The sequence below is a fragment of the Girardinichthys multiradiatus genome, chromosome 11 (genome assembly GCF_021462225.1).
Source record: "Girardinichthys multiradiatus isolate DD_20200921_A chromosome 11, DD_fGirMul_XY1, whole genome shotgun sequence".
NCBI lineage: Eukaryota > Metazoa > Chordata > Actinopteri > Cyprinodontiformes > Goodeidae > Girardinichthys > Girardinichthys multiradiatus.
The window spans coordinates 27,613,446-27,630,457 of NC_061804.1; the positions used below are offsets into that span (position 1 = coordinate 27,613,446).

Genomic DNA, 17,012 nt, shown 5'->3' on the forward strand with positions numbered 1-17,012 from the left:
ATACATACATTCAGAAATTGATGGATTGGTTCTTGTTGTTCACCGTTGGCCCTTTGCTTCTGTCTGTAAAAGGGATTATTGATCTAACCCAGATGCCTCCAACTATCCTGTTGCCTCACCCTGGGGGAACAGGTACTCCCACATTGGAACGAACCGTCTACCTCACTGGAGCTCAGCCCCCTTTCCCTCCTAGGGCTTTCAACCCAACTTCCATATCTCCAGGTGAGGACCCCTCCATCTCCCAATCCTACACCCTGTTTTCCCTTATCTCTACTGCCACGAACTCTGTGTTCCTTCACACTCGGGGCAAGTCTTGTCTGCTCAGAGATGTTTAGGGTTACTGCAGTGGAAACGATTTCACAATTAACTATCAAGGTGTTTTGTGTATATATTATAATTAAAGAATATTTAAATTTTAATTGGAAGTTCTGGAAAAGTTAAATAGTTTCATTGTTTCTGGATTTTTCTTGGTTTGTATTCCATACTGTCCAAACTCTGCTTTCCCAGAATGTGTAGATTCAAAGTAAAACAAGAAGGTTGGTGACACTCCAGATTATTTGGTTTCAAAGCTGCTTTTTGCCTGCATTTATCTGATTAGCAGCCTTTTAACCTGTCACTGTTTTACTGGGTATTGTTCTAAATGAGCAGATTTGTAGAAAAAAAAAGATTTGTGTAAGCAGTCTTGATTTTCTGCATGTGATAAACGTTGCAGTACCCAGGGTTTCTAACACTAACTGCATGACTGTGTATTGCTAAACTCTAACATCAACAGTGCTTGTGTGTATTTCTGTTGAAGTTGTGGTGCAAAAGTATTTATTCTTGGCGAACCTTTCCAGATTCAGTCACGTTATAACCACGGAGCTCAGTTTTTTTATTGGTACTTTGTTTCTTAGCTTAACATAAAGTATTGTCTAATTGTGATGTAGAAGAAACATTGTACGTGGATTTAAATTTCGTTTTTTACAAATGGCATCTAAAAATGTGCTGTGTGTTTGTATATCTGTTGCTTCAAATATAACTGCAGGTATTTTTTGACATGTTTCTACCACCTTTGCACATCTAAAGAAGGGACATTTTATCTATTCTTTGAAAATTAGCTCATGCTCAGCCAAGTTGGATAGAGAACATCTGTGAACATCAGCTTTTAGGTCTCGCTACAGATTCATAATTAGATCTAGTTCTAGATTCTGACCGGGTCATTCTAACATCTGAACCCTAGCCCTGGTAATTCTGGCTATATGTTTAGGATTGTTGTCCTGCTGGAAGGTGAACCTTCATCCTAACCTCAAGTCTGCTGCGGCCTCTAACAGGTTTTCTCACCAGATTCTCCTGTATTTAGCTCCACCCGTCAACTCTGGTCATCCACCCCTTTCCTCCTGACCGAAAGCATCCCCACAGCATGATGTTATTTCAAGGTTTTACACAAATTTATCCCATAGAGGCCTTCACAGAACAGCTGAATATATGATTAGATTAAATTACACTCAAGTGGATATTTAAAAATGAGGTCATAATAAGAATAATAATAATATATTTATTTATAATGCACTTTACATGTAAATCTCAAAGTGCTACAAAGTGAAAATAAAAATAAAAATCAACCAACACATAAAAATCTAACATATAAATCTTATAACATAAAATCTAAAGTTAAGATATCAATCATAAAACTCTGAAAACAAAAATGTTTTCAGTTCTTTTTGTAAAAGACTCAATAGTCTATGGTACTCTCATTAAGCTCATTTCATAAGTGGGGGGGGGCAACCGAGGAGAACGCCCTGTCTCCCATCGATGTTGGTTTTGTTCGGGGAGAATGGAGATGGAAAGAGCCAGTAGAGGTGTCTTCTGAAGGCATTGCATTTTATTGAGGGGTATCAGAATAAAGGGAAATGATTACATAAAACACACTCCACTCTTTTACGGAATATTTCTCTAACGGTCTATCATGTAAATACACGGTATTTTGTGGTTGTAAACAGAAAAATATAAAAAGTTAAAAGGGGATACTTTTGTCTTTGTGGTTATAAATACATCGTTCTCTGTAATCCTATTTATCTTATTTGCCAAGCTGACAATAAGTAACAGATTAGCAGTATTTGTTTTACTTTCATCGTCTTGTGTCAACATAATATTTAACCATATTAAGTTATCTCATTCAGCACAAATGTTGCAATGTGCTGAAACTATGTTGACCATATGACCTATGTCCTAAGGGGGTCAGTTTTGTTCAGGTTGCTTATCTGCTACACCTGATACCCAGCGCAGTCAGCTAGTATTTAAATCATGACTTCAACCTGGTACAACATACACTATGCAAGGGGTGTGAAATCATGTTGGTATAATGTTTCAGGTTTTGTGTGCATGTTGTCCCTTCTCTATTCAGGCCACCCAGCCCACCTTGCCGCTAGTGCAGAGAGAGATTGGGAGAGGGAGCAGCAGGAGAAGGACCGGGAAAAGGAAAGGGAGCAACAGATGGAGAGGGAAATCAGGGAACGAGAGCGGGAGCGCACTAATGAATACATGCGTGGAGGTAAGCTATTTAGCGAGTCACACTTCAGTTAGTTGTTTTTGAAGCAAATCTGCAAAGTTTTCCATTCCTGCATTACTAAGGTGCCCCAGAGCAGCCGGGCCGGCCAGGGAGTCGAGGTTACATACATTCCCCTTCTCCGTCGCTCCGGACTCAGGATGTGGTTGTTCAGCAGCGGCCGAGCATCTTCCAGGGAAAGAGTGTCATCACCTCTCTAATGTAGGTTTAAAACTCATAGAATTTAACAGCCCTTACCAACTACAAACATTGATACTATAAATGTCTCAAATCTGCAGGATTATTTAAAATCCTCAAACACGATTTTCTTGATGTGAAAACTCACATATAGTACCCTATAACCACATAAATCTAAGGACGTAATTGAAAGCTGAAAGTTTTCAATTATTATTATTTTTTTATCTGCATTGATATAAAATTTAGAACTTAGAAGTGAGAAGGGGTCAAATGTCTACAGTGCCTGTTGAAATGTTCTGCCAACATACTTTACCAACAATCAGAAAAACTGTTGTTCACCTTATTTCCTCTTAGACCCCATCCACCTGTGTCAACATCAACCTCACAGAGCAGCTCACGCTACAGCACTGCAGCTGATGCTCTGGCTGCTCTGGTGGACGCCGCAGCCTACGTTCCACAGATGGACGTCGGCAAGGTTAAGGAGAGCAAACTTGAACGGGATGATGAAATGTCTTCATCAGCTGCGTCACGGCGGGGGCCGATCCTCCCTGAGCAGCAGCAGGAAGCAGAAAGGCGATCGCTGCCCTCACCGTATAGCACCATGTCTCTGCCAGGTGGAAAGCCACATCCAGTTTATGGCGAGGGCCATGGGGTTGGGGGTAAGGAGAAGGGTCCTCAGACAAAGTCCCGCATTGAAGAGGAGCTTCGAACTCATGGAAAGACGACTATCACAGCTGCCAACTTTATCGACGTCATCATCACACGGCAGATAGCCTCAGACAAAGAGTCACGTGAGCGAGGCTCACAGAGCTCTGACTCTTCAAGCAGCTGTGAGTGTCTTTGATTGAGATAGCTTTAAATTCAAACTTTACTTAAGTCTGCTGTGATTCAGCACCACTATTAGCCAGCTTAGTGCAAATAAACAAAGATTATCTCCTTTTAGAAACCCCTCCCTTGTTCTTATGTGAAAATTAACCCCTTTCTCGATATTTCCATTGCAGTGTCATCTAGTCGGTATGATAACACTGCTGGAGGAGCCATTGAGGTTATAAGTCCTGCTAGTTCCCCAGTCCAGACCCAGCAAGACAAAGCAGAGGATGGACAACAACAAGCAGCAGGTGGGAAAGCAATAAACCAAAGGTTTCATCTATTTTAAAGATAATTTCACGATTTTGAATCTGAAAATACGTCCCCAACAGTGGTGTAGGGGATTCAGCAGTGAAGGCTTTATAGAGCTAATGAGTTGACAATGCATGTCTTATGCAGCTGACTGTCCTTCCTGATATTGCACCAGCCTGGTCACCAGTCTACCATAAGTTGTTTTAGTCACCTGAAGGCTGTTTCAACACTTCTCTCTTAATCGTCGCTATTTTAATCAAACTTTCCTGTCCCGGATCAACCTTGCAGTTGGCATTCGGACCTACGAGATGGGCCGCTACCGACCCCCTGCAGAGCCCCCTCAGCCCCCCTCCTCCCAGGCAGACAGCTACTCACAGGTTCCCAAAACCCACAGGGTCATGACCTTGGCAGACCATATTTCGGTAAGGGATCTTGTACATCAAATTATTCTTTGCAGAAGGAAAAATTATGCAGTAATTAAATAAATTAAATTAAAATGTGTGCCATTTAGCAAAATTTGGGGTTAGCAGTCCACTTTTTTGTTTCTACAAATACATTCTTAAATTTAATTCAGTTCTTATATAGCATTAACTCACAACAAAGTCATCCCAAACATCTCCAGTTTAAATTGAAAAAAAGGTCAAATCAGTCTAGTTATATAGATAAATTTGCATTCAATTGCATAGACTTGTTCAATCCTAGTTAAGTAAAATTAAGTTTATTATGTTGATAGGTAAAATGTTATCTGTCTTAAGATATTTAATCACATACTGTGTTTCAAACATTATTCTACACATTCTGAATAAAATTATTCAAACCTGCATCCATATATTATGTTTTTTATGCTTGTCTAGAGAAAATCCTGATGCCAAAAAAGGATAGAAAGTGTTTCCTTTTCATGTTTACAGCTCTAATAAAGTTTTCAGAAATGTCAAATTGTGTTTATTGAATCTCTGTTCAGTGAGGAATTACCAGATTCAACTTTAATCTGTCAGGATTTTGAACTTTAGATGATCAAATCCAACCCAGACTTATTAAAAAGTTCTGTATATACACTACTGGTCAAAGGTTTTGGATACACTTTCTCACTTAATGGGTCTCTTTATTTTCATGACTATTTAAATTGTAGATTCTCACCAAAGGCAACACAACTATGAATGATCACACATGGAATTAAATAGTAAGCAAAAAATGTGTAATTACTCTAAACATTTTTATATTTTAGATTCTTCCAAATAGCCACCCTTTGCTTTGATTACTGCTTTGCTCTTAGCATTCTCTCCATGAGTTTCATGAGGTGGTCGCCTAAAATGGTTTTCCAAAGAGTCTTGAAAGAACTTCCCAGACGTCCATCGAGATACGGCCAGAGGTTAATATTTCAGTCATTACAGAAAAGGGTGGCTACTTTAAGGAATCAAAAATATAAAACATATTTAAAGTTCTTCTATAATTTTTTGTTTGCTACATAATTCTATATGTGTTTATTCACTGTTTTGATGCCTTCAGTGAGAAGTGCAATGCAAATATTCATAAAAAAAAAACATTAAATGAGAAAGTATGTCTAAAACGTTTGACCTGTAGTGTATATACTGAACTTTTTAATAAGTCTGGGTTGCATTTAATCATCTATAGTTCAAAATCCTGTAGGGTAAATTTTTCTGGCCAGCCTGATGACCAGTCTTTATTAGATAATTCAATAACGACTTCCTTTTGTACTTAAACCTAAGAGTCTTTAACATTGATACAGTGTAAAACACATACCTTTATACCCTGTGCTGATAATCATATTTTACACTTAGTCCACCAGATAAAGCTGCAAGCTTTCAGCAACTGGATATCACCTAGTAATGCCAACCTGTTTGTTTTTCCCTGAAACACAGCATATAATTACACAAGACTTTGCCAGGAACCAAGACCCTCCCGTCTCTTCATCAGTGCCCACCACATTCCAGAACTCCATTGCACCAGTGTCCTCTTCGGGTCGAGTCAAAGCCCCCAGCCGCTATAGTCCTGAGAACCAGGCTCCACACCACCAGAGACCCTCCAGCAGGGTTTCTCCAGAGAACGCTTCTGACAAGTCCAGGGCCAGGTATGTAAAGTCTCAGGTAATATGCAGAACACATTTATATAACTGAAATATGTCTTATATATATTTTTGCATTCAGACCCGGTAAGTCTCCAGAGCGAGGAAGCAGGCAGATGGAGAACTATGAGCCCATCTCTCCTCCACAGGGATACCAAGGCATGGACAAACAGGAGGCTGGTGGGCCTCCATCCCAGAGGCGAGACCCTGACAACTCTGAGATCAGGTATGCTATTTGCAGCGTTTATGTGAGAGACATTTTAATTCAACTCTAACAAGCAAACCCTTGGATTCAGGTTTATTACAAATGTTAAAACTGTTGGAATAGATCACAGCTAATTCTAGTGCAAATGGATGAAAAAAGGCAGACAAATTTCTTAAAATATCCCTTTTGCTACATGAAGGTTGACCTATTTTCATATACTTGATGGCCCAAACTTGGCATGTAGTTTGTAGTTTTTTCCAGTTTGAATGCTCACAGAAGGACTGTTTCCTCCTCCATCTGTGGTCGTTCTAACTCCCAGTGGAGCTGAGAGTGTGTGGTCTCAGAAAGGCTTGTTGCCTCAGCTGCTCCCTTTCTGCCCTCTGTTCTCTTCAAGGGGTGACTCACGGTCCCCAGGGAGTGTCAGCTACCTGCCCGCTTTCTTTACCAAGTTGGAGAGCACCTCACCGATGGTTAAATCCAAGAAACAGGAAATCTTTCGTAAGTTGAACTCCACCTCTGGTGTTGGTGATTCTGATGTTGGTAAGTGGGTCCTTTCTTATCTTTTGCTCTTAACTTAATAATTCCCTCTAGTTCTTCTTACTCATTGAGCATGTCATGATATTTTATTTCTATATGTTTTTGTTCTCAATTTGTTTCTATTGTATTGCAGGAAATGCTCAGCCTGGGACAGAGATTTTCAACCTGCCTGCTGTCACCAGCTCCAGTAAGCGAGAAACACAGATCGAATACCTGATGTTTCCTTCTTGTTCCCATTTCCTTCCTCATTGCAGATTTGTTGTGTTGTAAACTGCAGGCAGCATCAACCCAAGGAATCAGTCCTTTAATGACCCAGCCAGTAACTTGGGCCTGGAGGACATCATCCGCAAGGCTTTAATGGGCAACTTGGAGGAGAGGCAGGAGGAGCATCAGGGAGGAGGAGGTGTTGTCATGAACAACACGTCCAGCACAGGCAGCGATACCCGGCAGGAGGCCAGCCCCTCTCCCAGTATGGGTAGGTCAAAAACTGGCAAAGATGTGGGAAAAAATCTTAAAATAAAAATGTCTTTTACTGGATTAGCATAATCTCACACAAAAGAATGTAAAGAAAATTAGTTTATTTAGAGTTTATTAGAGTTCATTTATTCAGGGAGGAAACGAAATCTCATGTTGTGAAATATCACCAGTTGGAAAATTATTGGCATTACTACAAATCCCTTTAAAATAATACATAATGACTACGTTTGTTCTCGTCTCTGGGAACTTCTAATCGGTAATCTGGTTTCCTTGGGGTATAAATATGACGTGACACACAGGCCAATTTCTTTTAGCTATTGTCTACTAGGCTGGATAAGGCCTTATTTATATTTTGTTACCACACAAAGTGAAAAAGATGGTAAGGGAGGTAATAAAAAATCTCCAAAACTCACAGGTGGAGCACTTCATCAGACAGTGACATGATGGGCTCACCAAGTCTCTTTAACAACAGAGTGCTGCCAGAAGAAAACGTCTTCTCTGTCCTGTCATCACAACTGTAAACATGTCACTTTTGCTAAACCCTGCTGGGACTTTGTTGGGTTTTTCAGCAGCAGTCCAGGTGGGTTTGGCAGGAAACAGAAGTAAAAACGGGGAAAAGCATCTCACGCCGACTGACTGTGATCGATGTTCTTTCATGCTGTGTGCCCGTTCCTCTGGAAATTCAGAACGGTGTTGAATTGCATGGCATCATCGACATCAACCTGCTTAGTTGTACATCTCAGTCTCCGGACCTAGATCCTATAAAAATCAGTAAGCTGAAGAGAAAAAGGTATAACAGAGGATGGTCAAAGATCCCTCCCTCTGTAGACTCCAAATGTGGGAATTTTTATTGAAGACAAAGTGCTGTTCTAGTGGCAGGAGAGGCTGGGGTACCAATGTGAAACTTGGATTTAGTAAAATACAGTTGTAGATTTTCAGTTTGAGATTGTGCTACTAATATAAAAGATGCATTTGTTGGAGCATTTTTGCACATCTTCACCAGAGGCACCGTCTCTATCCTTGCTACAAACATGCTGCTGATTTATGAATGACTGCTTCTTTGAATCTACAGGAAAGCAGAAGCAGGGCAAAGCAAACAGCCGGAAATCCAAGTCGCCTAACCTGAGTCAGGCCTATGCTGGAGGGGAGCGTCCCTCATCCGTATCCTCCGTCCACTCTGAGGGGGACTATCACAGACAAACCCAACCACAGTGGAGCTGGGACGAACGACCATCGTCCACAGGTGAGCTTCTTATTCGCCATCTGTCACTGTCTGGCAACATGACCCCTGTTAAAATGAAGCCTAGACCAGTTTGTTTCATTCTTCTTCTCCCTTGCTCATTAAAGGTCCCGTGCAGTTTGCCTACAACCCACTGACCATGCGCATGATGAGCACACCGCCCACGTCCATGGCCTCACCCTCTATACAGAGCCAGCAGCAGCAGCAGCAGCAGCAGCAGCAGCAACCCCCAGCTGGAGGCCAGCAGCGAGTGTGGCAGTCTCTGCTGTCAGAGCAGTATGAGACCCTCTCTGACAGTGATGAATGAACCCGAAAATCGCTGAAAGCCCTGTTACCAGGAGAACTGCCTGTGCTTAGGTGGGTGTGTCCACGCCCATCTTTCAGAACTAACCTCACTCTTTTTGCGAGTGAGGAGTTGATGGGGGGTGGTGTCATGCTTTTTTTGTTTTTGGTGCTATGGCGCCCCCTGGTTGTTAGCTAGGAGCAGCAAGCAACATGCAGGGTTCACCAGAACAAGACTTTGTTTTTGCTCTGGGAGCTCTCATCAAGCCTGTCGGAGAAGTTCATGTCGACAGAGGGGACGACTAACGGCGCAGTGAAGCTGCAGAAGTTCCTTCATGTGTTAAAGGAAGCTATTTCTGAATTTTGTCCGATTCTGTAAAGATATACCGTCTTTAAAAAAATTTGTATGTAAATAGAGTAACCTTTTTGCAGTGTTTTTCTTAACTTGTTTGTTATTTTAACGTTGCTTTTAAATTGATCCACTTTAATTGGGATAGAGCTGTGGTGTAAATCTTCAATAACGCAGTTGCTTTCCCAGACCCCACCCCCCGCTCTCCCACAAAAACAATTTCACCCACCGAAATCTTTCTTAACCGTTGCTTTGCTAATTATTAACCTGTGGTTAATAATTGACCCTCTGCGGTTCAATGATTGTGCCACCATCAACCAAGCGCCACCAGAGCCTGGACGGTGTGGACAAAACTGAAGCGTTTTCAACAGCATCGGGATATGAAGTCTGTCTTCGCCAGACGGTGGAGCTGATGCATGGATCGTAAATAAACAGACAGTAGAGACAAATCTCACCCAGTTGAGAACACATAGCAGAAAGGTGAAAAGTCTGAAATAAGCTTGCTGGAAACGAAATCGTTATGACTACTCCTGGACCCTGTCTGAATGATGAAAGTGAGCCAATGGGTTATAATTTTATTTTATTCTTTCTTTCTTTCTTTCAGTAGAGCTGACAACGCAGTGTGTTACATCCATGCAGTTTCACTTTTCAAGTTGTCTGGAATAATGTCTTTAAAAAAAAAAAAAGGAGAAAAAAAACAATGTCAGGAAATGTGATTTCTTTTAAATTTTCTTTTCTGATAGATGATTTTTTTGCAACGCCTTGTGAGTTAAGAGAGAAGGCAGCTTTAAAAACAATTTTCTCAGAGATATATGTTGGTGTTGTTTGTATTTGTTTCTGCTGTCCCTCTTTCTTTTCCTGTCCTGACAGCAATCTGAGCTCTGTAAAACTGTCTCCTCAGTACACAAAATGCAGAAACTAACCAAAAGTAAAGAATACTCTGCACCGTTGTTGCACTTTTTGTTTGCTTTGTGGCTTTGGACAACAAAAAGCATACTATCTGCTGTGTAATTTAACCTCCAGCCCAGGACTATACTAAGATGTGCTTGAACCTTTACCCACCACTCAATTGATATCTGGATGTTTGAACTTGCTGGTACATCATATATTTTGGTGTTAACACCTGCATCAGTTACTGTTTTGAGTGCATGGTACCATTAAATGTCTTGGGGTTTGCTGTCAGTGATTCAGAATCCTGATAACTTAATATCTGCTTTCATGGTGTCTGTCAACAGATAGCTTCGGAGACAACTTTTACATCAGCACCATACACAGCAGTTTCTTTGTTCACAAAGTTTTCTCTTTATATAACAACAGTACCACATTCTGGCGGCCACCCTGCTCAGTTGGGGAAACCCATTCTGCTTGAAACTTGATATTTCTTCTCTCCATTTTTAACTTTAACAAAAAAAGATTTATTTTTGTCCTTTTTGGGTTTTTTTATCCTGCTTTTTAGGGATGTTATGTGTTTACAGACGCAATGACAAAAGTTTACAAACTTGAATCTTAAATCCGACATAAAGCCGAAAAAAGAAAATAAATTACAGCATTTTTGTTTTTTTTAGCTCTTTCAAATACACGGTGGTGACTCTTTTGTCTTTTGGAAGTTGAGACTTGAAACCCCATGTGTGTCCTATGATGTTAAAATGCAATATTTGTATCGCACAATGTCTCTTAGTAGGCTATTACAAGACTTCAGACCAATCAAATAAAGTGTATCAGTTCTCCACCACTGACAGATTTGTAGGTTTATAAATGTGCCATCTTTTCATTGATTGCATTTTATTTTTTTATTTTTTTTGACTGCACACTGTCATGCTTGGTCACTGAGGTGTATTTGCAACTGTCACTTGGATCTTTACTGGCAAATTATTGCTTTACTAAATACAAAAAAACATGTCATGAATTACAATATAATAAATAGTTTGTGATAAAGTCTGTCAGTCTATTATAATATAATACACAGACTGACAACCAGTAAGCAATTTATTTTGCAGTATGCATTTCTGCTATCAGACACTTCTTTGTTTTCCCATACAGTTACACAGAGCAGAGTTAATATTATATGGGTAAACTAATATCTATATTGAGTAAAATTAAGCTATCAAGTGGCAATACACTGAGTTCCCTTAATGTGATGGAGTTTTCAAATGCATCCTTCAAGAGTATGGAGTTAAATTTGTCTCAATATTATTCAATCAAACAAAAAACTAATCTCAATCAAAAAATATTAAGTTGTGATCAAAACTTTCAGAGTTTTTTCTCACAAAGAAAAAAAAGTTATTTGCAAAACATAAACTTTTATTTGCGCAGGTCAAAAATCTTTGGTTACGAGTCTTGCTTTTTTGGTTTTGACGCTCTGTTTTTGGTTGAACTCAACGAATTTTGAGTTCTGGAAACATGAACATCCTGGGCGGGGCCTAAAGACGAACGCTGTAAGACGTTTCCCTATTGGTTAGCGCTGACTAAAGCAGCAGACTCTGATCCCCCCCATCTCTGAACTTCTGCTCGAACTGCAGGGCTTGCAGCGTCGCTTCAGTGAGGAGACATCAACTACAGAAGAAAACTGCGGTCAAGTGAGCCGACAGTCAGAAATACGCGGTGACGCCAGCCGACACCAGCTCTCTCTTAAAGATTAGCGTAGCGCATACAAGGTGCTTTACGGTAATGGAGCAGAAAGGACGCTGATCCTAGCAACGGTTGAGAAAATAAGAGGAAAACGGAAAAGTAACCTACAGAACACTCGTACTCGTACTCGTCGTCTTCCGCTTATCCGGGACCGGGTCGCGGGGGCAGCAGAGACGCCCAGACGTCCCTCTCTCCAGACACCTCCTCCAGCTCTTCCAAGGGGAGCCCAAGGCGTTCCCAGGCCAGCCGAGAGACATAGTCCCTCCAGCGTGTCCTGGGCCGTCCCCTGGGCCTCCTCCCGGTGGGACGTGCCTGGAACACCTCCCGAGGAAGGCGTCCAGGAGGCATCCGGCATAGATGCTCGAGCCACCTCAACTGGCTCCTCTCGATGTGGAGGAGCAGCGGCTCTACTCCGAGCCCCTCCCGGATGGCCGAGCTCCTCACCCTATCTCTAAGGGAGTGCCCGGCCACCCTACGGAGGAAGCTCATTTCAGCCGCTTGTATCCAGGATCTCGTTTTTTCGGTCATGACCCAAAGTTCATGGCCATAAGTGAGGGTAGGAACGTAGACCGACCAGTAAAGTGAGAGCTTTGCTTTTCGGCTCAGCTCTCTCTTCACCACAATGGACCGGCACAGCGCCCCCATTACTGTGGCAGCCGCACCGATCCGTCTGTCGATCTCCAGCTCCATTCTTCCCTCACTCATGAACAAGACCCCGAGATACATAAACTCCTCCACTTGAGGCAGGAACTCCCCTCCAACCTGAAGAGGACAAGCCACCCTTTTCCGGTCGAGTACCATGGCCTCGGACTTGGAGGAGCTGATCCTCATCCCAGCCGCTTCACACTCCGCTGCGAACCGCCACAGCGCATGCTGTAGGTCTTGGCTAGAGGGGGCCAGCAGGACCACGTCATCTGCAAAAAGAAGAGACGAAATCCTCTGGTCTCCAAACCAGACCCCCTCCGGCCCTTGGTTGCGTCTAGAAATCCTGTCCATAAAAGTTATGAACAGGACCGGTGACAAAGGGCAGCCCTGCCGGAGTCCAACATGCACTGGGAACAGGTCCGACTTAGTGCCGGCAATGCGGACCAAACTCCTGCTCCGCTTGTACAGGGACCGGATGGCCCCTAATAAAGGGCCCCCGATTCCATACTCCTGGAGCACCCCCCATAGGGCATCACGAGGGACACAGTCGAATGCTTTCTCCAGGTCCACAAAACACGTGAACCGGTTGGGCAAACTCCCATGAACCCTCGAGGACCCTGTAGAGGGTATAGAGCTGGTCCAGTGTCCCACGGCCGGGACGAAAACCACACTGCTCCTCCTGAAGCCGAGGTTCGACTATCGGTCGGACTCTCCTCTCCAATACCCTGGCGTAGGCCTTACCAGGGAGGCTGAGGAGTGTGATCCTCCTGTAGTTGGAACACACCCTCCAGTCCCCCTTCTTATAAAGGGGGACCACCACCCCAGTCACCGCGGAGCTTTTTAACCACCTCGGTGACTTCAGCCTGGGTGATGAAAGAGTCCAACCCCGAGTCCCCAGCCTCTGTTTCCACCAGGGAATGCGTGATGGCAGGATTGAGGAGATCCTCGAAGTACTCCTTCCACCGCCCGATAATGTCCTCAGTCGAGGTCAGCAATCTCCTGCCCCCACTATAAACAGTGTTGGCAAAGCACTGCTTCCCCCTCCTGAGGCGCCGGACGGTTTGCCAGAATCGCTTCGAGGCCAACCGGTAGTCCTTCTCCATGGCCTCACCGAACTCTTCCCAGGCCCGAGTTTTTGCCTCTGCCACCGCCCGGGCCGCAGCACGCTTGGCCTCACGGTACCCGTCAGCCGCCTCAGGAGTCCCACAAGCCAACCACAGCTGATAGGACTCCTTCTTCAGCTTAACAGCATCCCTTACTGCCGGTGTCCACCACCGGGTTCTGGGATTGCCGCCACGGCAGGAACCGCAGACCTTACGACCGCAGCTACGGGCAGCAGCATCGACAATAGATGCGGAGAACATGGTCCATTCGGACTCTATGTCTCCAACATCCCCCGGGATCTGGTCGAAGCTCTCCCGGAGGTGGGAGTTGAATACATCCCTGGCCGAGGGCTCCGCCAGGCGTTCCCAGCAGACCCTCACTATGCGCTTGGGCCTGCCAAGTCTGTCTGGCTTTCTCCTCCTCCAGCGGATCCAACTCACCACCAGGTGATGATCAGTGGACAGCTCAGCCCCTCTCTTCACCCGAGTGTCCAAAACATGCGGCCGAAGGTCTGATGATACGACAACAAAGTCGATCATCGACCTCCTGCCTAGGGTGTCCTGGTGCCAAGTGCACTGATGGACACCCTTATGTTTGAACATGGTGTTCGATATGGACAGAAGTCCAATAACAAAACACCACTCGGATTCAGATCGGGGAGGCCATTCCTGCCGATCACGCCTCTCCAGGTGTCACTGTTGTTCCCCACGTGGGCGTTGAAGTCCCCCAGCAGAATAATGGAGTCCCCGGGAGGGGCACTATCCAGCACCCCCGACAGGGACGCCAAGAAGGCCGGGTACTCTGCACTACCACTTGGCCCGTAGGCTGAAATGATAGTCAGAGACCTCTCCCCAACCCGCAGGCGCAGGGATATGACCCTCTCATCCACTGGGGTAAACCCCAACACGAGACGGCTGAGCTGGGGGGCAACAAGCAAACCCACACCAGCCCGCCGCCTCTCCCCGTGGGCCACGCCAGAGTAGAAGAGAGTCCAACCCCTCTCAAGGAGATGGGTTCCAGAGCCCACGCTGTGCGTGGAGGCGAGCCCGACTATTTCTAGTCGATATCTCTCGACCTCCCGCACAAGCTCAGGCTCCTTCCCCCCCAGCGAGGTGACATTCCACGTCCCTAGAGCCAGCCTAAGCATCCGGGGATCGGGCCGCTGAGGTCTCCACCTTCGTCCGCCACCCAATCCTCTTTGCACCGGTCCCTCACGGTTCCCCCTGCAGGTGGTGGGCCCACTGGAGGATGACCTTGCGTCTCTCGTTCGGACTTGGCCCAGCCGGGTCCCGCGAGGAGCAAACCGGCCACCAGGCGCTCTCCGACGAGTCCCAACCCCAGGCCTGGCTCCAGGGAGGGACCCCGGCTCGGCCGTACCGGGCGACGTCACGTGCCTCGATATTTTGTTCTTCATGAGGGATTCTTGAACCACTCTTTGTCTGACCCATCACCTAGAGCCTGTTTGCCATGGGAGACCCTACCAGGGGCATTTAGGCCCCAGACAACATAGCCTCTAGGATCATTTGAGCACTCAAACCCCTCCACCATGTTAAGGTGATGCAAGAGCATCCAAATCTACTCTGACCTACAGAACATTTATATTAATTACATTTTTACAACTTTCACATTCATGTTTTATGTAAAAGAATAAATATTTTATATTTTACTGTACAGTTTTGGAGAAATATCTTGTCAAAATACCTCAAAATGCTCAACCATTATATGCATTTGTCGCACTTTCAGGAATTTATTTCTCCAAAACCAAGAGAGGTGACAACACAATCTCTTCAGATTATATTAGAGGGTCTTCTATATTATAACCAGAATTAGTATTTCATAATTTCACTGTAGGTTTCTGGAGAAATACACAACTATCCCAACAAAGTACCACAAACGCTTCTTTTTGGTGAGGTCGATGAAATCCTGGGAAGTGGTCTGGACAGCTTAAAGTGCAAGAGCATCCAGATCTACTCTGACCTCTCCTGGACCGGAAACGCCCCTCACCTGTTGAAGAAGGTACAACAACAGCTCTTCTTCATCAGGAAATAAAAACAGACTGTTTTCTCTCCTCAGCTGCTTACAGATGTCTGCAGGGCCACGGTGGAAAGCACTCTGTGTCTCAGCATGACAGTGTGGTGTGGGAATTGCACAGGAGAGGAAGGAAGTATCACGGGTTGTGAGGACAACACACAGGATTATGGGATGCCGTCTGCCCGACATAGATTCTGTTTTATACTACACTTGGGGTAGTTGTGTATTTCTCCAGAAACCTACAGTAAAATTATGAAATATTAATTCTGGTTATAATATAGATGACCCTCTAATATAATCTGAAGAGATTGTGTTGTCACCTCTCATGGTTTTGGAGAAATAAATTCCTGAAAGTGGGACAAATGCATATAATGGTTGAGCATTTTGAGGTATTTTGACAAGATATTTTTCCAAAACTGTACAGTAAAATATAAAATATTTATTCTTTTACATAAAACATGAATGTGAAAGTTGTAAAAATGTAATTAATATACATGTTCTGTAGGTTACTTTTCTGTTTTCCTCTTATTTTCTCAACCGTTGCCAGGATCAGCGTCCTTTCTGCTCCATTACCGTAAAGCACCTTGTATGCGTGACGCTAATCTTTAAGGAAGAGCTGATGTCGGCTGACGTCACCGCGTATTTCTGACTGTCGGCTCCCTTAACCGCAGTTTTCTTCTGTAGAGTTGATGTCTCCTCACTGAAGCGACGCTGCAAGCTCTGCAGTTCGAGCAGAAGTTCAGAGATGCGGGGGATCAGAGTCTGCTGCTTTAGTCAGCGCTAACCAATAGGGAAACGTCTTACAGCGTTCGTCTTTAGGCCCCGCCCAGGATGTTCATGTTTCCAGAACTCAAAATTCGTTGAGTTCAACCAAAAACAGAGAGCGTCAAAACCAAAAAAACGAGACTCGTAACCAAAGATTTTTGACATGCGCAAATAAAAGTTTATGTTTTGCAAATAACTTTTTTCTCTTTGTGAGAAAAAACTCTGAAAGTTTTGATCACAACTTCATATTTTTTGATTGAATATTATTTTTTGATTGAGATTAGTTTTTTGTTTGATTGAATAATATTGAGACAAATTTAACTCCATACAAGAGACGGTCCCGAAATGCTTCTGATAAGTTAAGGGTCTAAACTTGACCCGGTAGGAACAACGAGGGAACCCAGACCATTTGCACGCCTCTGTAATGTATTGAGCATTTTTGGTCATAGAATTTAGTTCTGACACTTGTTCAATTGTTAGTGGACTCCTTTTGCTAGTCGGGCCTTATTTTACTGTTCCTGCAGAACCGGGCAACACAGTGATATGATATATTTATTATTTTAAAACAAAAAATACATTTAAAAAAAAGTTGTTATAGAAGTTGCATGAAAAATAATCCAGAAAGCATTCACATCTCACGTTGCTAGGAAAATGTACACGTCACCACATCACGTTACTGTGGTGCGTATTTTCTTACGATAACAATGCAACAAGAAAATTTTGAATTGTACTCTAAACTCATCTGAACGATGGTACGTCATTTAGTTATGTGGTAGGAAAAACTTCTTTAAAACGTCTAAAGCCATCTGTTGCAGCCAGCTCTAT

General features: G+C 43.7%; 1 protein-coding gene across 4 annotated transcripts in view; it reads left to right on the forward strand.

Annotated features, from left to right (window-relative positions):
• The window catches only part of ncor1 (nuclear receptor corepressor 1), a 72,059-nt gene extending 61,309 nt beyond the window's left edge, over positions 1–10,750 (forward strand). For 2 of the 4 annotated variants that reach the window (XM_047379336.1, XM_047379337.1), the window contains exons 25-34: positions 2,384–2,530; positions 2,611–2,746; positions 3,077–3,552; positions 3,724–3,840; positions 4,130–4,263; positions 5,722–5,930; positions 6,007–6,150; positions 6,524–6,669; positions 6,800–6,853; positions 6,944–8,166. In XM_047379336.1, the coding sequence (XP_047235292.1) occupies positions 2,384–2,530; positions 2,611–2,746; positions 3,077–3,552; positions 3,724–3,840; positions 4,130–4,263; positions 5,722–5,930; positions 6,007–6,150; positions 6,524–6,669; positions 6,800–6,853; positions 6,944–7,212 (1,832 nt within the window). In that variant the 3' untranslated portion in view covers positions 7,213–8,166. Of the gene's footprint in view, positions 1–72; positions 223–2,383; positions 2,531–2,610; positions 2,747–3,076; positions 3,553–3,723; positions 3,841–4,129; positions 4,264–5,721; positions 5,931–6,006; positions 6,151–6,523; positions 6,670–6,799; positions 6,854–6,943; positions 8,168–8,215; positions 8,387–8,490 lie in introns of those variants that run through there. The other 2 variants (XM_047379339.1, XM_047379338.1) reach the window with 2 other exon arrangements.
• Positions 10,751–17,012: the final 6,262 nt, after the last annotated feature.